Source organism: Falco peregrinus, chromosome 8 (assembly GCF_023634155.1).
Source record: "Falco peregrinus isolate bFalPer1 chromosome 8, bFalPer1.pri, whole genome shotgun sequence".
Classification (NCBI taxonomy): domain Eukaryota; kingdom Metazoa; phylum Chordata; class Aves; order Falconiformes; family Falconidae; genus Falco; species Falco peregrinus.
In genome coordinates, this window is record NC_073728.1 from 58240111 (window position 1) to 58266003 (window position 25893).

Below are 25893 nucleotides of genomic sequence, written 5' to 3' on the forward strand. Positions count from 1 at the left end.
GGGGGAGGGCAGTCTGGCTCGCCTATTCCTCTTGAGTGATTCTCACATCACAAAAGACATATATAGAAACAACATGATCAGCAATAATTTCTCATTAAGTAACACACACACAAAAAGAACATTTAATCAATTCAAAAACTTTAACATGTTCAAATTAACGTATGGTTGGGATACACTTCAGACATTTTAGGATGTATGAAACATAGGGGTGGATCCCCAACCGGTGGCAGTCACCATTGCTTTTCCTGAAGCCCTGTGGAAATGCCATGCTACCACAACAGAGAACCTGGTCATCTGATTTCATCTGATGCTGAGGTCTGCATTCCCTCTCTCAGGTGTTTTCCAGAGCTCCCAATGTCTCAGGGAATTCCCTGTTATGCTTTGGGAAGTGAATTCCTTCACTGTGGACAATCACGGTCAGCTATGAATGGCCTTGTATGTCCTGTGATATCATTGCCATGTTACCAAAAGGTTATGGGATGGCTGCAGCACCAATAAAAACCATGCACCTGAGAACACTTTTTGAATGGCTGCAGTGTTTCATAGCTGCCTCTCCCCAGTCATGGAAAACGTTGCATCAGTCTGGATGCTAAGCAGCCTCTACCGTTCAGAAGGAAGACCAGGGGTCTGGATTCAGGATAGCCTCAAATCCAAACTGTGCCACAGTCTGCCTTCGGACACATCTCACTGATTTCACTGGTAAGCGTCTGAGGGAGCACCTTGACTCAGGCCGTGCAGCAGTGAGTTTTACAGGCTCTGCACGTGGCCACAGTTCATTTCTGGATGCTGGGTATCAGGTGCAATGCTGGTGTAGACATTGCATGAAAGAGGGGAAAAAGCTAAGCACAGTGAGGCACAATCGTGATAGGGCTTTAAAAAGCATGGAAGAGATGGAGGGCTGAACTGTCCATCAACAGACTCTGCATATCAATAAAACTGATCTTGAAAAAGGCAAAGGACCTTGCAGCTCCCATCATGCACACAGCACTGTACCACGCCAAGAAATCAGCACCACGGGGGCTATTTTCTTATATTGCAATTCTAAAAAAGTCTGGTGGTGAGCAAGAGGGACGTGCTGACCTCCAAGAGCCCACGGTGGCTCTGCCTGTTGGGATCCCATTCGAGCACTGATGCCTTCACAAGGACTGGGAGCCTCCGTCAGGCAGAATCCAGCCTTCAAAAAGCAAAATCCAGATGCAGTGAAACTTGCTACCAGTCCAAGAGAAGGCGAAGGTATAGATTTGAAGATGGCTGAATATTTTCCCTTTTTTACTGTAACATTACTGTGGTCGGAGTCTAACTTGGGTTGCATTTAAAGCCAATGGAAACATGTGAGTATAGCTCCAGAAATAATTTGACACTAAGTAAATCATAATTATTTCTGTCTTCTAAAACAGAATACAGGTTAATTAGCGCTCGGATGTCTGAACCATCTGCAAAAGATTAGTTAACTAATGAGCCAAAATACATTGCAGCTTCTATGTGGGTACAAGGTGTTAACAAAGTAAATGCCTTGCAGTTTCCCTGGGCACAGTATCAGCCATATGATTTTTGGGGCCATGTGCTAAGCATTATGTGTTATCTTTCCTAGGAAGCTTCATTTCAGTTAATTGTCTCTCTCTCTTCAGCTCATGGGGAGTACACAGAACAAATTGCACTTCATCTCAAGTGTATTTGATGAAAGGCTGAGAGGTCTGGTGTCCTGAAAGAAGGTGGGTTTTTAACAGGGAACAATTTGTGTTTATTTACAGACTCTAGGCAAACAGACTTGTATTTCAGGGAACTTTTAAGTCAGTATGGCCGCTCTGAAGAGCTTGCCCTTCCAGATCTCCACTTCAGAAACCTCACTATTCCTTGAGTTCAGACTCACATGGGATATCTTGGGTTTCCTTTCCTCTGTTTTGGATAATTTCGATTTGTACCCTCTTTTTGATCACTTGTCCAACAGTGGAGAAGAACTCCTGCCAGGTAAATGGATGGGTTTTGCAGCTGCGTGACTCTCTGATGTCAGACAGGATCACACCTTGAACTAGCTGGTGTTGAAAGGTGTAATTTCTACCCTCCCATCGTTGACCTTCTCAGCTATGCCTAAATGCAACTAGATTTTAACATCTGGAGGCCAAAAAACATTCAAAGCTCGATTCAGCTAGGAGGAAGAAGCAAGCCCTTTCAGCAGCCCAAGAGACCTAACTGATGGCTTGGGAGGGATGTTTGCACCTGTTGCAACATGTAGAATTATTTCTGGATTTTTAACCTTGTTTTCATTCATTTGTGGCAATACCTTGGCATTGTGTTCCCATGTAGAAACAAGAAAAACAATGGTGAACTCTCGTTTAGGATCTTTCTAGGATCCTTTCCTAATTAGCTCTCCCAAACACAGGAAAACTGCTCTAGCTACAAAGGGGACAGGTCGCAGCAAAAATCAAAATGCAGCCCAGCTTCTAAAACACTCCTGATTTAAGATAAACTTGGCTCAAAGCTTGTACTTTGTGGATGGAAGCGAGTGAAGATGAAACCTAAGAGACAGGCTGGCTGTGCTATACAGGTGCCTCCTGAATGTCACCTGGCTCGGGGCAACCTCTCACGTGCAGGACCCCAGGGGGAAAACAGACACTACACGATGACTGTAGGGAACTACTGAGATTCAAACGATTAAAAGAACAGGAACAAAACAAACATAATGGGACAAAAACTGACAGCAACTGTTCCAAAGAAACACCATCAGATGGAAAATCAAGCAGTACTCCTTTGCCATTAGGCCCATAAGAAATTTGTTCTACATGCAGCTGGGATGAAAAAGAGGAAACAGAAAAAAAAGTTAGGAATTTTTTGAATCATGCCTTGCAGAGGGATGTTTGGAGCTGCAAAATTGAAGTGATTGATGTGGTTTTCTTTTCAGTTGTTTATTTTTCGTAGAAGTATGACAAGTGGCTCCTTCACATGCCAGCAATTACAAGACAGGTAGGATGTTCCTGTTTGTTTGTTTTTATAGTATCAAAATTAGGATACAAGAATGTTTAAATAAATAAATAAATGGAATCAGCCCTGTATCCTAATTTCCATATTTGCAAGACAGAAAACAAACATCGGAGAGAGTGCAACAGAAAATGTCTCAAAGCTGTGAGAATACATCCACCTTCATTTGGAGGGTCCCGAGTCATTTCAGAGCCTGAACCACGCTGGTTGCAAGAATTGCCTGCTGGATCACCTGCACTGCGCTCATGAGCTTCTCTAAAGATACTGCCAATATGGGAAGTGCTTTTTATATAATTTGTGCTGACTTAATAAATGCAGAAATCAAAATCCTTGGGCTTCATCTAGCAGTAGTTGAGACATCTTTGATCCTCTGGGCTGGCTTTGGCTCAGAAGCTGTGTGACCAGACAGATGCATCAGCAAATGATCAGATGGTTTCTAGTAACCCAGAGAGCATGGATGAAATGCCTCTGCCTTGCGTTATGTTAGCAAGCAAGTATAAGGCCACACATATGATTTTGGTCAAAATATTTTAATTAGTATCTGTTCAATAAACAACTAAATGAGTTGAGTAATCAATCAGATTACTTAAAGCTATGGCTTCTGCGGATTTACTAGTCCCACTAAATTCCTGCAACTCACATTCCTCAGGATTGTAACGTGAGGAACTTGCATGGCTGCTGCCAAAAGGAGCCAGACCTCTGATGTGTCTCAGGTCACCACCCCAGTTTGCAGATTGTGGTAATGCTGGACTGGGCAGGTCAGTTTGTGGGAGACACTTTGCAGGGGACCAGCTCGCATCCAGGAGCATGGGTGTGTGCAGTGCCCAAGCTCTGCTCTTCACTCAGGTCTGGGTCTGTACTTTTAAAAGATTCTTCTTTTTGACGGAAGGTCTCTGAAGACATTTCACATGACAGTAGGCAAAGGCATGTGGCAGCAGCAGCTCTGGGCTCAGAAATGCAGGATTTGTGCCCCTTTGGACTTGCCATAAATTTGGTGCTTGGCAGGATCTGAATTGACTCAGTGAATAAAAATGTGCACTTTTTGCAGGGCTTTTTCAAAACTGGCTGCCTACCCCTTCCAAATAGCATTGCATTTGAGGAAAAACCAAAACGTTTTCCCTGTGAGAACTCCCTCTGCAAGCATGGATCCAAGCCAGGGTAATACCATACTCTGCAAAGCTGTGCAGTTCACATGGCACAGGATGAGCGTCCCTTCTGGATAACGCTCTGTGAAACCAATGGTTACACCACAGCAGCCCCCTGCCACCACCTGGTACAGCAGACACAGTCATGGTAAGTGGATCAGCCAGGATCGTTTCCAAATGCAGGGCTTGAACAGTGAGATGTTCCCATTGCTGCTCCATGGGAGCTGGCCATTTTACTCCTTTGCACATCACGCTGAGGTTTCATACCCCTTATCCTTCGCCTCCCCCACCTCCTTGCCCCAAGCTTTTGTGATTAACATGGCAATGGAGATTGAACTGTGTGCATACATTGATTTGCCAGGTAGTCTGGCAAAAGAAATGAATCCAAGCTACTTACCTCAGTGCAGACCCCTTTGGCGTTGCAATGCCATAGCCTTTGGAGTCCAAGTTACCTCCCACCTTCATGGTGTCGCAGGGCTTCCGCTGCTCAATGTACTCATTCATCGTGGACTCCAAGAGGTAGGCATACTTCCCTTTCGACTTCCTCACCCGGATCATCCCCTCTTCTGTTGTCCTCACAAAAACGGAGGGTTCGGCTGACTTCATGTATGTCCACATCTTCTCGAACACTGCTATTTTGGATCGCTGTGTAGGACAGCACAAACCCAACAGAAGCATGAGCAGAGGTTTGGTGCCAGCTGAGATTTCCAGCTTGGACTGAACACATACTCACATATCAGATGGGCCATGGAAGGCAAAAGGGGTAATGGGATGTTAACGAACCTCCTGGCATTTCTGCACCAGAGCCCAGATCAACCCCTGGTTTCTGCCATGTATTTGTGTATGGCAAGTGATTTTGCTGATAAGCAAAGGGCAAACCAAGCCAGAAATCATGAGATGGTTTCTTTTGGAGTTGCTCAGGGTAGGTCCTTGATAATGTGGGGAAGCACACGGATATTCCATATTTGTGTTTACAATCACAGAATATCATGTGCTGGAGACACTGCCAGCATTCTGAGTGGCACGGGAAACTGAGTTTCTGCTGTTCTAAGGACAAGCTCAGCAGGTCCTAGCAAGGTAAGGAGAAGCGAGAGAAAAAAACCAGATCTGGGCTAAGGATGAGAGAGGATGGGCCTGGAGGACTTGTCAAACAAGGAGCTAATCAAAATATTTGCATTAAAGTTTACATTTTACCCTAAAAAATTCTTTAGTGGAGCCAGCTTCCAAGGTCCCATAGGCGATTTCCGTCTGCTTGGCCAAGTCCTCTGCACTCTCGATGGGAGAAACCATCCTTTCCACAGTGAGGAAGGCAGCCAGGTTAGCTGTGTAGGAGGATATGATGATCAAGGTGAAGAACCACCAGACGCCACCGACTATGCGGCCAGAGAGAGACCTGGACACAGAGAGGAGAGTCAAACAGGAGGAGTGTGAAGGTCCAAAAGGCGCAGCTCACTCTTGCCGGCCCATCATTTACTCTGGCATTTACCCCAAGTCACGTTCTCCAGCTGCTTTCAGGGAAGCCAAAAGCCTACCTCAGTTCTTGATCTGCTTTTCAAAGTGTCAATATAATTAAAGGGGGGATAAAAAATTTACAGTGAAAAATAAATTAACAATTAGCTGATGGAATTTGCTTTGCTTTTCAATTCCTTTCAGAGTAGGTAATAATATTAATAATAAGACACGGAGACAACTATGAGGCAGTTAGCTGGGCAGGGCAATGCCCATCCAAACAGCAGCTCTGACGAGGTCTGTCTGTGTTGTGCTAAGTACCCCCGGTGGGAAGGAGCACCAGCATGGAGCCAGACCAGATATACAGACCAGCTGGGATCACTAGGTCAGCTCCTCCATCATCTGAAGTTTAAAAACCAAACCTCGGTGTTTTTCTAAGACATAATGAAGCTCAGAGAGGATCTATGGCCTTAACGAACAATTTGCCTGCTGACATTATCTGGTTTGTATTCAGCAGGTGGTTAGACAAGATGTTCATAATAATGCCTTAAAATCTAGGTGCACTCGCTACAATCAAATAGCCAATTATCTGTAACCACTGTATATCTATAGAGGAAAATTAAGTCAAGCAGGCAGTAATTTATATTAAAATATTTTCAAACAATTTTAAGAGTGGAAGATAATTTTAGTGTGATGCCAGTATTCACGCATTCTGTCTGAATTATTTATATGTTCCTTCTCTAGATACGGAGCACTGTCCAGACAGAAGGTAGCTTACAGTGCTATTTCATGAAGCCTGACTCACCTGCCTGTGAGAAACACCATTTATTTCCTTGTGGAGGACCATGACTCAGCATTGCCTTCCTGCTGACGTGAGCCACTCCACAGAAACGTGATTTATTGGATGGTAACAGAGATATCCCAGTTCAACTAAGGGCACTGGATCAGCTCATGAGAGTGTGTGCCATGCCGTGTCCAGGTCTGCCTGAAGCCCTGGGTCCAGCTGCTATGGTTCACTGTGGTTTAACACAACTTGACAAACAAACCTGATTGCTCTGTCACTCCGTCGAGGGAAATAACACGCCCTGCTAATCCCTGAAATTAGAACTGGAAAGTTGGATATAATACTGTCGGAAACCCACACAGCCCACCAGCTGCATGACTTATCTAGGTTACACCTTCCCAGTTTGTCCAGTCTGGTTTTAAACGCTGCTGGTGTGAGGGGAGCTGCTCCTGCAGACATCACGTCATCTCCCCGTTTAGATCAACCCACCCCGAAATCTCTTTAGACAAAACTCCTTGAGATCACTTGCCGGCAGCAAGCAGGCGCAGCGGCTGAGCTCACATGTGTGCGGCGCGTGGGGCAGAGCAGAAAGCACGTGTTTGAATATGTGGAAATAAGATCCATCCCACCACATGTGTGGACAGCCCCATGCTCCTGGAGAGTGATCACAGCAGCTTTCACCGTGGCAGAGAGAAACTGCAGGAAACATGACTGCAAGTGATTACGGAAGGGACAAGCAGTGCATTTTACAGCTATGACTGAAAGGACTGCTCTGGTTAGAGATGGACTGGGTTTTCCTCTGCACAGGGGACTCATTTTGGAGCACAGCCTCTGCCCTTCCCTCTGATTTCTTCTTCTATGGACTTTTCTGAAACTGTGCAGCAAAGTCCATCTCACCCTAAACACAAGCTCCATGAATGACTTTGAAGGATTCACCTTTCAAGGTCTTTCAGGAAAGTCTACAGGACCCATCTCCAAGGTAGTACTATAGAGAGTTCACAAATTCTTTTCTTAATCATCCAGATCTTAAACCCCAAGAAGGATATGACAAAGAATATTCTTTCCAGCTCTACAGCCCACTGGCATGGTTTCCAACCATAAGCTGTGTGCTGGTTACCCCATCCTGCACTGTCACGCAAACCTCCTCCTTCACTGGCAACTGCAGCAACGTGGCTGAGCAGGCTGATGGTCCCTCATCCCAGATTATTTTTTATGCCTCCCCATCACTGCCAGCCAGAGAGGGGGATCAGGGGTATGTTGAGGGAGTGCTGGATGCTGTGGGAAAGGCAGGCACATGGGCACTGTTCTACTCTATTTTTAAGTCTCTAAGAGAGATATGCTCACCAAAAAAACCTCTGGAGATGGCTAGGGACCTCCAGGGATGATTCACCCCATCTGTCTCAGGTTGGGAGGAGGTCCTTCCACACCCCACCCCCTCCTACTGAATTTTGAAGGAACTAAGATGACTAGGTTGGACTAAACAGCTGATTTTTAAGTAGCTCAAGTTAGGTGACATAAATGCGACCATTGTGCTTCCTATCTGCGGAGAATATTCAGCCTGAAGGACTGTCAGCACAAACAACTTTACCTTTTGTCTCATATTTGGAGAGGGATTGGGGAGGGAGGTAGCTATGGATTCAGCTCGCATGTCTTCAGATTGATGGGGAAGAGGGAAAAAAATACCTGTCTCTAATTAGTCTGGGTGATGTGTGCTCAGGGAAGGAAGCGCTCAGAAAAGGCACAGAAGCATTAAGCAAGAGTAACCAGATAATGTCAAATACAACAATCTCTGCTGATGAAGGCCACTTTGAGCTAGCAAAATCCATTTGCATGGCAAATAATCACATTCATTTCCAGCTGCAAATTATACAGCCTTTCCTTCCTGACGAAGCTGGGATATTTCTGAGACTTGTTTCAATCCCTTCAGCGGCAGTGAGCCGGATTCCTGCCTCTAGACCCTCGACATCCTGGTGATGTTCATTACTGGCTTATCCCAGGGGGCTGCCTGCTGTCAGCTGCAGATGGCTTACGCTTCCCGGCTCCGCACCTGGCATCGACAGCATGAAAAAGTAACTAGGGGTTATTGAGACCGGGAGGTAGCAAGGAGGTCTGGGGAAAGCAGGACAGGGGGCTGTAGCTGCCTTCCCACGGGAGTCAGACGGGACGGGATGCGCACCTGTATGAGGCACCAGTCTCATCTGGGCTGTGCCTGCTGCTGGTGCTGGTCATGTCTCCTCATGATGTGAGATACTGTGAGGAGGTGAGTGCTCACTCTCCTAGACCGTGGAGGAGACAAGAGGAGATAAACAACTTGTTGTGACTGCCAGCATGGCTAGGGCTTCGTCTGTATGATGTTTTGCTGCAGACGCTGCTACAGGGCAATGTTTGCCCTCATTGCTAGGTAGACTTGGAGCTAGAAGCTGTGAATCTAAGCTGCTGGAAAGACACAGCATATGGGCTCTACAGGGCATCGTCCCTTTGCTCCGTGGTTGTGTAGCATCTAACACACCCAGCCGCTGGCCAGTGCTGAAGGTTCTTGGAGGCTAATGCAATACAATAAAAAATATGATAATAGTCATGATGAACCATCACACAAGCAGATGCGATCCCATGTGACACGGCCAGAGCTCAAGGGCAGTAAACACAGGTTAAACAGCACAAGTACAGTTTCTCTGGATAACCATATTGCCTATTTAGATTTTGAGCCAATGCCTGTTACTGCTCATCACTGCAAGTGGTCGGAAAGACAATATCCATTACTATCTTGTTCTGTTACTTCTGTAGACCAAGCAGGAGAGCAGCAATGCTACCATCACGGGACACATTTGCAAAAGTGCCTTTGTAATTTAGGAGATAATGTCCCATTTCTAAAAGTGACTTCAACACTAGGGAGCTAAAAGCCTGGTCAAAAGCCAGTGAGACTTGGAGTTACGTTTATGCTCTAGTAAGAGCAGTCACAGAGGAGTAGATATACCTTGTACTTTGAAGTCACTTTGAGATTTTGAAAATCTCACTCCACAGCTAGATAACGGGAAATGACCTTCCCCTTGACTAACAAATGTTCTGCAGCTTAAGCCCCAGCTTAGGTTCATTTCTCTTCACTAATGGGCAGTATGGGATTTAAATCCTCTTGCATGGAGAATTTACATGTCCCCATACCCGTTCAAGCATAACATGAAGGCAATCAGCTCTCCGCTGTGTGGAAACAAGTGACTCAGTCCTCTGCAGAGCTAAGGTGATACAGAGCACACTGGTTAGTACTTTAAAGATATGCTAAGATTTGGATGTTTGGATTTGTCTGTTTGACCTCTGGATTTATTCACATTTATTATCATAGCAATACTTGTGAATAGAAGGAACTAAAAAAAACCCCAAAAGAACAACCCACAACCAAAACAGAATAAAATAAGCAAGGACAACAGTGAAAGAGGGTTTAATGCATGGCTAATTCCAGGATGCAGAAAGGGATGGAATAGCTAGATAGACTACACTGTATGTTTTTCAACCTGTATTATTCCTTCTGCACCTACACTCTTCCTTCCTACACAATCCAGACTAAGATGTCTTGCTTTCTTCTTCTAGCCCTACCTGTGCTGGTTAAAATCACACTCCCCTCCTGCTTCCTCTCCCTGACTTGGGGTCCTGCCTGCCCCTCCCAGAACAGTGGGAAGAATGGGGCTCTCCTTTCCAACATTACCCTTGCAGGAGTAACGAGTAAATACCGTGCCCTCATTATCCGTGGTGCACAATCTACTCAACATTAGAGCTGGCTAGGAACCAGAATTTCAGCACCGTGAAAAATTCTGAAATTGTAAATGAAACCTTAATATTTTCAATCAGAATGAAAAGATAATGGTTGCAAATGTCCTCTGAAAGTAGCATTCCAAAAATGGTTGGTTTGGGTCTGCCCAAGATTTGCATTTTTCTGTTACTTGATGTTCTTGATGTTTCATTTCTGAAAGGCTAAAAGGTATAATTTTAACATGGTAAACTATTTTGTTTCTGCTTTCTCATTGGAAATAATTTTCTTTCAGTTTTTATAAGACATTAAACTCTTAACTACTATGTGTATAATTTAAAAGATAATTCTGGAATGTGCTATTTTATACCTGTCTAGTGGAAAAATTGCAGATGACCAAGCTGAAAATAATAATTTTGATTTTCTTACTTAGATGGTTTATTCCTTTTAGCTCTTCTTGAAAAGCAACTGCATTTTGCCAGTAGAAAACAGAAAAGAGTTGTAACTTCCCTTTGTTCCCGTGAAGTGATTTTTTTTAAATGTTCCAGCCTTAGCATTGATGGATTCTTCACAGAAAAACAGAAAATTGTACAGCTATAATCTCTTATTTCTGAAAACAAAATGCAATCCTTGATCAAACAATTTGCTCTTTGATCTTATCCCTTATGGAAGGTAGGAAAAGACGACAGGAGTTTGCCTCTGCTTTGCCGTCTTATTAGAAGAGCATAATACACTTTTGCAAAAAACATTATGATCATCAGAAAATATACAAAGGAAACCTCATTGGAAAACTGTTCAAGCACCATCTCAGCTCTCTCCCACTTCTCCCTTCCTGCTCTGCAAATCCATTTCTTATGGAGAATTACACCTAAAGTGACAGTGTTTTAATTAGAAGTGCAGATCTGGGATTCTAAAGCCATTGCTGCTTTGGGAGGATTTCCCAGATTTACTGTTAAATTCAATTCTAATAAAGGCTCACTTAGTCAACTGACATATTTGTCACTGAATGAATTAATGCAAAACTGTTGAAAGAAAAGCTCTTATATGCTTGTTCTACTGATTGTGGGTCAAATCCACTTTTGGTCTTCTACCCACACAGACCCTCTGATCCCCGACACTACTCCGCTAATTTGATACTGACTCTAGATAGTTTCATGGGTCTATCTGTGTAGTGGATTAGTTGCAAACATTTTGCTCCAGTTTTGTTCTTATTTTAAACAAATCTTCAACATTAAACTCTGTCAATGTAAATGAGCTTTGCTTTTTCTGTGTGTCACAGACCATCTGGCACGATCGGTCTCACAATTTTATCTCTGACCCTGATGTGAACCCCACATTTGCTTGAAAAGTCTGTGAATAGTCATAGATAGAAGAACAAACTTAGCGTGGGGTTGTGGAGCTGCAAACGGCTCTGGGTGCATCCATCACGCACATGCTGCAAAGCTCTTATCCTCTTACGCTCTGCTATGCCACGGGTAGTTTTGAATGAGCTGCTAAGTGTCATCAAATCAGAGTGATTACAATGCCTGTTTCTCTGTCCATGCTGTATTATTAATTTCCTTGCCATTATTAGTTTGCGCTTACTTATTATTGAACCCTACCTCCTGGTACAAGAGTCCCAGCTGCAGTGCTGAGCTTTAACATGGAGTGTGAAGAGTGCCCTTAGAAACACAGAAGAAAGAACGTTTTTTATTGACATTCTCATTTACCTCTCCCAGTGGTACAAATTCATTCTTCAGCTCCCCTCACAACTTTTCTGCAGAGGTAACAGATGATCCTCGTGAGTAACATCACCCAGTGAGACAGGGTAAGCAAGCTGAGGGTGAAGGTACTGGGAGTCCCATGCTGGCTGTCTCTTGTTTTTCTTTTTACCAATTTTTGTTTCAAAAAAAACCCCAAAAACCAACAACCAAAACCAGAAGGAAAAAATTTGAGAGCTTCTTAACTTCCATCTATGGGCTGCAGATCTGTTCTTTCTCATGTTCTCAGGCAAAATGGATTACAGAATCCCAGCAGAAGTCCTTTCAAGAAGATGCCTTGGGATCACTTGCTATGTAAATATTGCAACGACTGAACATGTCTGCAAATATGCAGAATCTCCCAGATTCAAAGGAAGGATGTGTATCTGTAGGGCTTTAATTATAAGTCATAGCTTATTTACTGTTTCTTTCTGCCTGAGCTAATGGCCTTGGACAGCAGTACGTGGTCCCTCTCCCACCGTTTCATCTCTTCTTTTGCAGAATATGTTGGCGCTTCTTTCTTCAATTTCCCTTTAATGGGCAAAACCTCTTTCTAAAATGAGTTTTCCTGCTTAGTCAGAAATGCATCATGCCACTTGTGGTTCTCCAGTCATCGGAGTTTGGATTGCTGCAGTGCTAAGCATAAGCACCACTACATGGAGCAGCTACGTGCTGTTTTCAAGACATTCACTTAGAATTTTGACAGGGAACGGGTACCTAATGGCCAAGCCAGAGGAGTAGCATCCAGGAGCTCTTTTTTTTGTTTCTCGAGAAGCCCTGCCACTTTATGGGATCCACGTTAGCTTGCTTCATCTCTCTAATTCAGTTCCCAGCTGTGGGAGAAGAAGATGAATCACGTTTATGCAGTTCGCCTGGGTGGGTGGCTAGAAGTGTTGGTCACCAGGTGGAATTTTCCTGAGTTGCAGCTTTGTCCACTTTCCCTTCCTGAGACACAATCCCAGCAGGCAGAGGCAGCATCAAATAGGCCCAGCTGTACAGGGGTTAATTTATGTACTCAGTAGCAGCCTGCAAGTTGCGCTCTCCTGTGGTCCTCAATGGACGCAAAACGCAGCCTGCTGATATGCAACCAACACAACCCACCTACTAAGCTAACAATGATGGTGTTGGAAGCACTAGGTGCCAAACATGGACTGACATGAGCAACCAGCTCTCCTCAACTTCAGCAGGACCCATATACCACCCATGGTATAAAACCACTCCTACGGAGCAGAGCTGAGGTATGCCCTTCGCCCAAGGGAGCCACCATCCCTGAGCAGTCAGAACTGGCTCCTGAAAGGAGGTGCTTATCCCTAAAACTGCAGGGTAATACACCAAGCTCTTCCAGAGGGCTGCTAAAAGCATCATAAAGAAAGGGTTAGGATAGAGGGATGAAGTGGAACCCTAAGAAAAAATAAAAGTATGGTTGAAAGGCAAAACAGACAAATCCAAAGAAACACACTGTCATCCTCTTAAGTGCAAGGCACAGCATGCCTTTCCAAGTTGCAAACCAGGGTAGTTTAAGGGATGAGTGTTTAGATAGATGCTTGCTGAGAAACACGTGGTCACTTTGGGCTGCTTGGCAGCTCTGGTGAAAGGCAAAGTCATCCCTCTCCTGCAGTTTTGCCAGCTTTTGCTACAAGGAAGAAAACTCCTGACTCTCGCCATGCCTCTGAGCAGAAATTTAACTGTAAAAAAAGCTCTTCATGTATTTCTCTCACTTTGGTGACATTTGTTCACTTTGCTGAGAAAAACTCACAAGGTGACAAGCATAACATTTTGTCAGAAGCACTCACTGGAGCGCCCCAGGAGATTCATTACTCAGGAACTTCCTCAACCTCAGGTGGCCCCAAATTTAACAGCACTCATCCTTCTTTTTAAACAACAGCCTATTGTGCTAATGTCCTTTGCTGTGTTGCTAGATTTTATATGCTCTCCCGCAGTCTCTTCTTCAAAGTCTGCTTGATAAGAAAGCTTTATTTTTCCTAAAGATTTAATATTTTTTGGATTATATGCTACCGGTTCTCCATTTTTCCAAGATCCATGACCCCATCAACATGTACTCACAATTTAGAGCTCCATTCCTGAGACTTCTGGGCAATGTTGCAATAACTTAGTTCAGACTTCTTCCAGGGTGCCTTGCCTTGGTGTTTTTTTTTTTTTTTCTTTTCTGGTTTTTTTTCCTCTGTCTTTTGTCAGATTTCCCGATATGATGAGAGAAAAGCCTTTTCTGGGAGAGGAGTGTTTTCTGCGCTGGAAGATTTTCGCTCTGAGCAATGTTCCCAAATATTCCCTTCTTTTTCTCTCTCATTTTCGATTTAAAATGTGATCCCTCATCAAGACTGTACAAGTTACATTTTCACCATTTTCACTTTTGAGCCTTTTTTTTTTCTACAAGGGCATACCGTCTCCCTTGTAGGAATGGTGAGGAATGAGTCTGGTTTCCCTAGCCAGTGTTTTTTAGAAGAGCTTTATGTGCACAGGAGTCTTTTAATATTAAAACTCTCAAACTGTGAGGGAGAAACATGTTTAGTGTTTCTGCTGCCCCTATTTCACCTGCTAAGATCCACGTGGTGATTTTTTTAAATTTTTTAAGGCTTTGGAAGCACTGCTGTGATGAAAAGCTGCCCCCTCCCTCTGTTTGCCTCCCTGCAGCCTGAGATCTTGCTTCTTAGTGAGAGCTTCAAGAAATGAGAGAGGAGAAAATTCCTCCTGTGGGAAAGTTTCCCATGCACTTGCCTCCTGCAGCTGGGCCCTCGTAGACCCTTCTTCACATCTCACACCTGGCCACAGCGTACAGGTCCTTATTTTTGCTGCTTTTGCCTTTCACCATAGAAGAACTCCTCTTCTCCCCTCTTCCTTTCTACTCCTTTCCTGTTCACACATTTGCCTCCTATTACTTCTTGTCAGAGTGTGTTGGGAGATTTCATTAGGGTATATAACATGCTTTGAAGTAGTCCAAATAACGGTGATGTAACACTTTTGCACTTCTATAGACTCTTTTATCTGAAGATCAAAGTAGTAAGTTATGATTACCATGATTGGATTATTGCTGCTTAGCCTTTGGATCTAAGGGTAAGCAGCAACTCTTCTGGGTAGGTAATAATCAGAATTACTGGATGATTTTATTAAACAGATTGAATGCCATAAAATATGTGGCTGCTTAAAGGAAGGGGTGTGTGCACCAGCTGCAGGCCCTTTCCTACCATTTGATGATATGAACCAGGTGGTCCCTAGCTGACGTTGGGTCCTCCTACCCAAGTGAAAATGGAAGGAAGACCAAGACACCAGCATGAAGAACTTCTGAGGTGACTCCATGCCCTGCCTCCCCCAGCTCCAGACTCCATCCAAGCACAGCAAGGTTTTTGCCCCTATTTCTTAGCATGACCCACATTTTGCTTTTCCCAATCACTTGGCTTTATTAAGCTTTTCACAATGAATAACCTAGCATCTCTACCACATTGCAATACATTTGTCTTCACCTGCTCACTGTTTTGGGCTGTTACAATGGACATTGCTCCCTGTATATACACATCTCTGAACTTCTTGTGAAGAGGGGGCACGGGGCTTGCCCAGTTACCAGAACAAGTAGTTGGGATGAAATCTGGGACAAAAGCAGAACAAGTACGAAAAAATCCCAAACTCCAGTGGAACAATAGAAGTACTCTGAACCCAGTGGAAGGGCATGAGGTTTTGGCCAGCTCTGAGGGTTAAACTAGCAAAGAGCAGCAGTGGATGCTCTATGTGTTGTGAGCCAGAACAATCTGAATTGTGAAATTCAATGTTCGTTCGACTGTGTACCCGGAGAGCGTGCACATGATATCTTAGTGCTGATAAAAGTGATGTACAGCATATGGAAGGGTTATTTAAGCAAGGCTTCCCTGTGAAAACATGCTCAGGGCTTCCCATCTTAGCTACAATATTTTTCTGGAGTGCCAACATTAAAGCAGCGTGTGACAGGCAGCCTTGCAGAGGACACCTCTTCAGGGAGACGGAGGTCATTCAGCTCCTCACAACCCTTATTCTTTGACAAAAACACTTGGCAATCAACCTAGCTATTAGGAAGACACAACCATGCGCAGTCCTGACTGCAGCTCGGAGGATGTCAGACCCCAGCTGAGCTGACTGCTCAGGGATAACAGGTTAGCAAGAGGGAAGAAAATGAAAAGAGAAAACGTGTTTCTCTAACTGATTGAAAATCGGCAAGTCAGAGTACAGCAGAATAGGGAGTTCCTGGAGCCTCAGAGGATCTCCTGCCGGAGTCACGGAGAAGGCTATAAATCTCAGAGGCACCCCTACAAATCTTAGTGCTGCTCGTGATCCTGAGCCAGTGCACAGCATGAGAAACACAAGCGTGCCATTTCCATGTCAGAGAAGCCCTAATAAAACTTCCCAATAGATTAAGAAACTGGGCAATGCACTGCCCCACCGCTATTTTTAACCTTCTTTTCAATCAAAAATATGAGAAGCATTTACCTAGGCCTGAAGAAAAAGATTGCAAATGTATTTTTAGCTTAATAAATCTGCTTTTGGATCAAGTGTTTGACTTCTTCAAACACAGCTGGTGGGACGATTAGTAAATCTGTCACTCAGTGGAGGGACTTTCAGCAAATTTCTTGCTGTCCCCCAGAAACCTCAGTGGCAAAGGCCTGAAGTCAGAGCTGTGGAAGAGTGACTAGGTGTGCCTGACAGGGAAACCATCCTGAGGAAGTGGCTACCAGATCAATGGAGTAAATATTCATTACCTCTGCAGCATTTAGAAATTTTCAGATGGCAGCGTGTGGAAATTCAAAAGACTTACTTTTCCTTTACAGATGAAATTGCATTTTCCCAACAGTATTTTCTCAGTTGGTTATTTCCTTCTTCTGAGTCCTCAGCATCCTTCAGCATTTTTCCAAATGAAAAAGGGGATAGCAAGAATGACTTTTTTAAAAAGAATTTCCATTTTCCCCTGGCTGCCACATTTTGGTTGCCATGGAAGTGCGCAAACTCCAAAGGGGACTGTTTAGTTAGGTATTGTGCAATTTATCAAGCTGCTCCTCTGGTGACTCACTTTCCCTGGTTAAGTGCGTTTCAGAAATAAGTGTGGTCATCAGTTCCTGGTGATTTGCAAGTACTGCTGTTACCCTGCAACCTGAATTTCCTCTCCCTGGACATAATTAACTCTGCCAGGTAGAGATAATTGCAAAATCATTTGATACACTTATAAAAAGAGAGATAGCTTTGCCAGAAGTTGAAATCCTGATTTTTTACTGTTATTCTTAAAGACTAACCTCAGCTCACCCATTGAAGCAAACTGCCAAAAATAAATGATCCTGAGCTTTGTCCCCATAGACAAGCCTCTAAGCCTCCTGGATTCACCCCATGTTAGAGGAGTTAGGGATGCTGAACCAGCCTGGATCCCGGCCTGGCTTGGCTGCCTTGTCCCCCAGGGCAGCCCCAGCATGAGCTGCAGGTTGCACGTGCTCCCCAAGGAAACGACAAACTGCTTCTTCTTTCATTGCAAAAAATATGCCCTTTCCCTCCAGGCTGTGCAGCGATTCCGGCTGGCAGTCAGCAACCTGGTCTGTAGAAGCAAGGACACCATCTCCCACGTCCCCAGAGAGGCTTCAGCCAGCCCTGCCAGCAAGCTCCACTCCATCACCCCCAGACCCTCCTGTGCAAACAGGGCGAGGGAAAAAAAAAAGCATAAATCTTTCCTCACTGCCCGTGGGACTCCTGCCTTGGGAGAGCTTGCAGAGCTCTCCGGTGATCTCCTGGACACGTTAAGTCCCGTTTAAGGTTGTAACGGGTACCACAAGGACAACAGCAGCACTGTGCATCAGGCCAGAAAGACAGGCAGATGTTTGAAGTGTCAGACGAGCCTACTGAAATCAAGAAGAGTCGCCAAATAAACACCGAGGCTCAGCCTTCATTTCAGGAAGGAATTAAAATCCTTTTAATTGCTAAATGCAGCTGGTTCTAATTTCCCTAAATCTAAATTTTTAGCAAAATAAGTAAGTGCCCTGCAAATGTAAGTTAAAAAAAGAACAGAACAGAAATAATTCCCTTGAAACAACCCAAATCAAACCTCTCTAAGAAAAAGAAAATTTTTGTCCTAACCAATTTCTGATTTAGGTCTTGTCTAAAACCAGATAAAATCTTTCAGTACTAGGAACATCTTGATGAAATTTAAAAGTGCTGCTATTTTTCAAGGTCCCTAGAGGCTAGTTTAGGAAAAAAACCCTCAACAACTTGTGGAGTGATTTTGCTGTTATTTCCACCAGCTCTGTGGCTGAAGTCTCCTGTGAATTTTTCAATTGATCTAAAAAGAAATGTAAATAAACAGGAAAAATAGCGGAAGAAAATGCTCAGCATTAATTACAGGTAGATAATAAACACCGTACTTGCTCTTCCACAGACAAACTGCCATGATTGAGTGCAACAGAAAGCCTGCAAAGGAGTGCAGTGAAATACAAGCGGCTGCACACTGCATAGATCAGCCAGAGCGCACTGTTTCCACACCACTAAAACCAAATAACGATGTCCACAAAATGCCCATAAATAATAGATCGTATCTATTGACTGGATGGCAGCCAGCATTTCTCTCTCTCCTTCCCACCTCGGGGCGCATTCATTCATCATCTCTGTGGAAACCTCCCTAAGCAGCATCCCCCTGACAGCCAGGGGTCACTACTTGCCACGTGCCACTGCACCCTGCACGGGCTCCAGCTCCGGACTCTGCAGGCAAGTTAAGACCCATTTAACTCCTTATCCCGAGCCAGCTGAAGGGTGGATTGTATCTTGTGCCATGTCTCCTTGCACACAGTAAACACCCACAGTCTTTAGGGCACCCTGGTGTGGCCCAGCCCTTTCCCAGCAGTGGTCCCCTGTGGCACCTTGCACAGACCAGCACAGAATCTCCTGCTCCTGCATCCCTGCTGATGCTCTCGAAATGTCCCCTCTCAAATCTGGCTCTCCCAGATGCAGGCTGCGATGAAACCTTCATCCATCATTTCAATTCCAGCACAGGTTGACCAGGGCATCTCCAGCTCTGTTCTTGATCGTGCAGATTATCATAAGCAATTTCAAGATGTGGTGTCCCGGTATCATGACATGATACTCTTTTATGTCATGATGTGACTGAACACGGTATGTTTTGATCTGAATCCAAAATATATGTGTTTTGGTTCCACAACACAGTATAAAGAGAAGCCCCATGAAGCTGGGTTTCTTTCTGGAGATCTCTGTTCAATTTTCCTCTGCAGGGCACAAAGGATGGTGATACTGTGTGACATTTACCCTCCTGTCAAACTCCAGTGGGGACAAGACTCCTACAGTCGCTCAGCTGAGAGAAACTGTGTATATTCTATCTCATGGTACCTTCAAAGGAAGGATAAATGCCTTTCTGGAAGATCTATTTTAGCCAAATGTATTTCATTTTAGTCAAACATAAGTTTTCTGAGTCACAGGAAGAGTAACTGGATTAAATTGAATAGTCTCCAATACACAGGAAATCTCTTTTGGGCTCAAACCATATGAAGCAACACATTTTGCGATAACAAAAAATAGAAGATCGGGCTAGGAGGCTGACAAGAGAAATCTGTGTTTTGCTCCCTGGTATTTTATCCTTTTCACAACAATCAAATAATTTATTTTGTAGAAAATGGTGGGGAAAATGAAAAATTCAGATGCCTTGTTTTGCTGCAGAGGAGGTTGGGAAGCCCCGACGTCCCCTTGGTCCCCTCAAAGGCTTCAGGTCCATCCTGAGAGAGGAATGGCAGCAACGTGCTGGGTGATAGCGAGGTCCCACTCTCCACAGCTGCTATACACTGGGGTTATTTTAAGCTCTGAAGACAATTTATCAAATTACATTTCTGAAAAATGGTACAATGTGAGTCATATTTACTTCACATTTCTCTTGCTGCAAGCTCTCACTATTGGCTGCGGGATATTTATTACCTCCGATGCCTGCTCTAAGAATCTCTTTCCTGGGTCTGTATTTCACATTTAATGAGTGCTTTTGCAATTTCATGACTGTTTTCTGAAGTTAAGGTGGCACTTTGCAGAGCCTAATGGTTTATGGCCCGTTTCAGACTTCACTGATTTCTGCCCATTACTATGTGCATGAAACTACTCGCAGCTCCAAGATGTTGCTTCTCCCCCATCCTGCTGTGTATCAGCCAGTACTCTGAAAGCACGGCCTTTAAGGGCAGTGACAGGGACCATCTCACCTCAACCAGGACAAGTTTGTCCGTGTAGTAGTGACTGAACCACATCCAGTGGGGACACTGCTCAGTGATGTGCAGAAGGGGGACTGCACATCCCGGTGGGAAATGCTCAGGAGCTCACAGCCTCCCTTGGCTGAAGCTATGTACCTGCGGTCCAGCCATTCCATTCACGGCTCAGGAGGGATGAGTTCCTTGCTCGTGCTCATATCGCAGCATGGAAAGGCACAGCACAGATTGCCACCAGCTCTGGCTGGGACTCTCCATGACTGGTGGCTGCCTGGCCTTTGTCACACTCAGCCAGTCTATGCCTAGACATGAAGGCTTCAGAGCTTCAAGGACACCGGTCGACCTCATGTCCAGTAGCCTTACTCCTCGGGAGGAGAGGCTGTGAGCACATAACCCGCAGCTACGCTCTGTCTGGACCAGCTACAGGTCATCCAATTCAGAGTGTATATTTAAAGTGCTTGGTAAGTTGTGACCAGCATACTTAAAAGCTTGATTAAAGTTCTGGCTAGTAAGACTGTCCTTAAAAAGGACACCACTTTCCTTCAAAAGCAAATTTTTGTCTCTGTGGGGGACCGAAGTTCCCTGGGGACTGGTCTGAGACGGAGGAATGCACATTTACAAGAGCAAGGAGTTGCTACAAAGCTCACCACCCACTGTGCTGAATGATGTGTCTGCGGTTTTGATCCTACAGGTTTTTTTATGATAAATACATAGTGGCATATGCACTTAAAACAAGTGTGCTCTGGGGAAAAAAACCCAACAAAACCCACCACAAGCCTCCAGACAAATTTCCCCTACTCCTTCCCAAAACAAAACTGAAATAAACAACCCAAAACCTCTACAAAAACAAAATACACCCCTGCACTTGCTCCTTTCTGCTGGGGAGAGAATGACAGAACAGATGCATAACAGAAAACAGAAGCTATTTATGTTGGCTAATACATTACTGGGGAGATGCTGAGAGCTTGTAGTGATAAGTTTAGAAGCAACCATATAGGAGATATATTGGAATAGAGCAGATCCCCACCTGCCCACAATGTCGTTCTACCAAGCATTCATTTCTAAGTGATGTGTCACAGGAATCCTGCACTAGGTTCGCGTGAAAAATACATGTGAAATACGGAGTGCACTCAGAGCCTTTCTGTACAACAGCATCCTACAGAAATTCTCACTCTTCTGCTTCCCTCTTGCTTTCATATTTTGCAGAAATGTCCCCCTCCACTTGCCACCATCTCAAGGAGCTGTACGCAGAGTACTGGGAGTCATAATAATGCCCATATTTTGCTTTTCAGATTTTCTCTTCCTGCAAATATTTGTAGTCAGAAAGTGCTCTTGTGCTCCATGGGAAAATACGGGTTTCAATGAAACTGTAATTTTCATTATCAGGATGATCAAATTAACAACATTAAAATAACAGTGGCAGAATCATTCTCATTTCCCATTTCAAAGCAAAATAAAACCACACTTTGAAATGGTGATTCAAAGCGTGTTGTTTAGCTGGAGCAAATCTTGTTACTTGCATCAAACCCACTGATCTTTCCCTGACACTTTTTATTAAAGATGTTTCCAAATTTGCTATTCTGCAAAGTCTCAGCTTTTCACCTCTCCACGCTTCTCCTTGGAACAGAAACTGGCTATTGAAATGTCCCCAAAGGAAGACATTCTCTTTCCTAAATAAGAATAATGATGACAAGAACAACAATGAGAATGAAAATCACAATAACCTGATCCTAATGCACAGCGCTGTGTACCAAGACAGCGATAAAGTTGAAATTCCCTCTGCTGGGAAGACTTTCTGAACACTCCACCTGGACTCCCACTAATCAATGATCAAATGATAAAACATACTCATAAAAGCTGTCACTATCAAAGTGCCCTGCAGGCTCTTATTTCCACGCTATCCCAAGCTCATTAATATTTGGACAAATTGGCATCCAACAGCCAACAAGCCGGTGCCTGGCCTCCCCCTGCCATCCTGCGGGAGTTTACCGGTGGAATTGTGCCTCTTGCTTGTCCCCTGAGCTTTGGTGCCATCCCAGCATCAGGAAAAGTAACTTCTGCCTACTGTGTTTACCTACAAGAGGTGTATCTCTGCTCGTATTTCCTTCCAAGAGAAGGGAGGCAAAGGCCAAAAAAGAAAGGATGGGGGGAAAAAAAGAGCAAAAGATCTCTTTGCTGTCCACTTTTATCAGAGCATCTCTTCAGATGTCACCAAAGCATGTAGGTGCAGGCATACGCTGCCTGTAAAGTCATTCTTGTGACTAGCAGTGCCTCTGCTTTGAGTCAAACCTGGCCAAAAATGTTCTTAGCCTAAGCCTGGACAAGCATGCCTCTCAGGGCTTCGGTGAGGGTGAACACCAGCTGTGTCCTGCAGCAGGTCGCAGTTTTGGTGCCTGACCCGTCTACATGCTCCCTCCATCCAGCATCCAGAGCAGACCTCTTGGGAGGGATGGGTACATATGATCCACATCCCAAGCCACAGCTCGTTAACCCTTTTTCAGCCTCACAAACCCTAACACCATCTGCCCTGGAGGTGTCAAAAACCTTAGCCCCTGCCTCATCTCTGATCCTGCCTCATGGGAATACACACATACCACAAGAAAGATCCCTCAGTTTTTACAGACATTACTTACCGGACATATAATTTGTTCAAATAAATAAGAAATTCTATCATACGGCTATTTGGTTCCTGTGCTTTTATTTTTTTCTTTTCTTTTTGAATGCCTTTGTATGAAAAAAGCATTGATAGGTGTATCATGGGCTCCTGCAGTAGGCAAAATCCCTAGAATAAGACTGGTGCAAATATAGATCTCAAAAATGAAGGAGATATTTCCAGACGTTATTTACAAATAAGTCTCTACTTGTGCCTCTGTCACAGATTTGCATCTTCTGCATTTCATGCAGTTTTCCAGCCACCTTATATTGTGCCAGCTTTCCCAAGAAAAATAATCTAAAAGTAATTACAAAAGCCATTCACCAAAAAGTCCCTTTAGGAGCCTTTGGGTCCTACTGAGCTTTCAGGAGCAGAACTACTGACTGGAATGGGAACCAGCATGAACGCTCAGTACTTCTCTGACCTTTCTAAAGGCCAATAATACTTAAAGCTACTCAGTGTGCTCCATAAAGTTTGACACAGACTATATAACCTTTCACTGGGCACCTGCTGTATTATTTCTCCCTACTTTACTGGAATTTGATAGCTTCCTTATAGTGCTAGAATAATCTTATTTCTAGCAGTAACAGCATAAATGACTGACATCATCTGATTGCAGTTGGGTGGCTTTAGAAAAACTAGTTTGCATTTCTGTAAATTCTCTCAAAAGAACTTCCCAGGTCAAATTTAGAGTGGTATTTTTATGGTCTCAAGTTTTAGGTCCCAAATTCATGACTGTGAGACCTGTGAACCCTTGGATCCCGTCTGAATCTGTAACTGATTCACAAAACTACACTACGGTTCAGGAAGGAAGGTCAAAAAGAACCTGTTCAGCTCCAAAGCACGCAGGAAGATTAAGCCACATGAACTGGAAGAAAGTTCACTGGGGAAGGCAACCCACCTCGGAGAAATATCACATCCTTGCTGCATGAAAGCTCCTAGGGAGAACCAGAGACTGTTGAATATCCCAAACTCATTCGTCTGGTCGTTGGCTGGCTGGTCCCGTCCTTCCTCGAATTCCTCAGTGTGCCATTCGTAAGGGCTGAAGCGACTCACCAGGAAGAGGACAACACTGACTCCGATGTAGGCAAAAACAATGCACATCCATATCTCATAGGCCAAAGGATCCAGAAAGGAAAAAACTCCTGGTTTGGACTTTTGAGGTTTTTTTATCATGATAGAGATACCTAAGCTCATGAACGGTTTGGAAAAGTCTATAACTTCTTCTCGAACCAGAGTGATGGTTAATGGTGCCACAGCCACATCTGCCCTCTGAAAGAAACAGGAAAGAGATTTGCATTCTGGGGAAAAAATATATCTACTAACTTCAGCTTACATTTCTTTGATCTCTGTTTATCCCCACTATCTCAAAAGAAATCAGACAAAACCAATTGCAAGAGAAAGGTTAAAAAGGAGCAGCCGGTAATATTGGTGGATTATTTCCATTTCACCACTACTGATTGCCTGTTCTGTTTTGAAATCACAGCATTTTCTTTTTGCAGCCACCTAGCCTTTCTTGTCTGATTTATCTACTGATGTCACAGTCTGATGCAGATGATTTTTGTTAAAAGAGCTTTATCATGCAAAGATCAAAAGAGGCAAGGAAAAGCCAATCGCCTGAAAAAGCATGCCAGGATGTTTACTTCCATCAGGAACTGCTTTTTGATTGCATAACTGATGCAGTAGAAGAGGAAAAATGTTCCAGTGACACTGATGTGCACTCTCCACTTATTTTACAATCTATCTTGAAAATGGAAAGGGAAATGCATTGAAATGGCTGTTGGCATATACTGTAGAGCTACCAGCAGGAGACAGATCCTCCCACACTACAACACAGCGATATAGAGTCTTGGGCACTGATGCTCCATACACCAATTTCTCCTTTCCCTACAAGGGAAAATTAGACCCCTCTGAAAGATGACCCAAACACCACAGATTGTGAACTACCAGACAGAACAAGGTTTCGAAGTGTAGGGTGCAGGTGTATATCTGAGATGATGGAAATGAGTGGCTAGACAGAAAGTAGGCTGGTCCTACTGCTCACCAGTCGCATGCTGAGTGTTTGAAATCATATCCTTCTTTTATCCTGTCATTACCATGCAAATACAAAAGAGAGCAAAATTTGGAGATTCTACCCATGGGAAAGTTTAACCTTTCAATACTTGTTCTTCCAAAAACCGAAAGAAAGGGAATCTTGGAACTGTTGAAAGGAAACATTCTGGCATTTCCATAGGCACAAAATGTGCTCCCCCGCCCCCCCCTCCCTAAATTGAAATATTTTACTTGGGCTGATTATTTGCATTATCAGAGCTGCAGCCCACAAGACAGCTCAGGCTGACGGAAGGCAGGGCTCCTTCTTACTCCAGGGCTTGAATATGTTCTCAAGTACCAAGAGCTAAGGGCAATGGATGAGGTTAGAAACTCACCCCATAAACAAGTTCTCCCACCATGCCGTTCCACGTTTTGGTGTCGGGGTCCCGGGCTCCGTACTTCCCATCCCTGACAATCTCCAGCCTGTAGTGATAGCCAACATGCTTCGCGATCTCAGCAGCGAGCTCCACACAGTAGCCTTCATATCTCTCATTGCCTTCAAACTGGTTGGCATTCTTCTTGAGCATCACATATGGGTCTTCCTGGCACAGAAAAGACCACTGCTGAGCCACTCTCCACATTCTAGAGATGCACATGAGGGTCTCAGACTGCAGCCCAGCGTGCAGCTTCTGGTCCCCTTGCAAAGCTCTAGCTCTGTGTTCCTGTACCAAAGGGCACAGCCAACGCACAGTGGGCTTATTTTAGAAGGCACGAAGTATGATTTTTATTGTGGCATTTTCTATTTATTCATGCAGAATCTGTGTGGACCTGAGGGGAATGGCGTAGCTGGAGGAATTTGGGCAACAAACCTTTCACTGCAGTTCTGCAAGGGATATTTAGTGCATCTGAGCTATGACTTTTTAAAGGCATGTGTGCCTATGTGGGCACAGGCAGAATCAAATCTGCTGGACAGGAGAGAGCCCTAAGACGTTTAACTCAGCATGGGTATTGCATCTCCTCTGCAGACTCACAGTAAGCATTCAACAAACAAGTTAGTAAAATTTCCTGTTTCTGCAGGGTAAGCACATACAATGACACAATACATGATACCATACATTATGGGGTACCTATTATTCCTTCATGATTATAGTGGAGATTTGTTTT

General features: G+C 44.2%; 1 protein-coding gene across 2 annotated transcripts in view; it reads right to left on the reverse strand.

Moving 5' to 3' along the window:
- GRIA1 (glutamate ionotropic receptor AMPA type subunit 1) overlaps positions 1-25893 on the reverse strand; it is a 125464-nt gene that overhangs the window by 14203 nt on the left and 85368 nt on the right. For both annotated transcript variants that reach the window (XM_005231811.3, XM_005231812.3), the window contains exons 10-13: positions 25125-25331; positions 23600-23970; positions 5316-5514; positions 4519-4766 (exon numbers count right to left, since the gene is read on the reverse strand). In XM_005231811.3, coding sequence (XP_005231868.1) covers positions 4519-4766; positions 5316-5514; positions 23600-23970; positions 25125-25331 — 1025 coding nt within the window. The remainder of the gene's footprint in view (positions 1-4518; positions 4767-5315; positions 5515-23599; positions 23971-25124; positions 25332-25893) is intronic.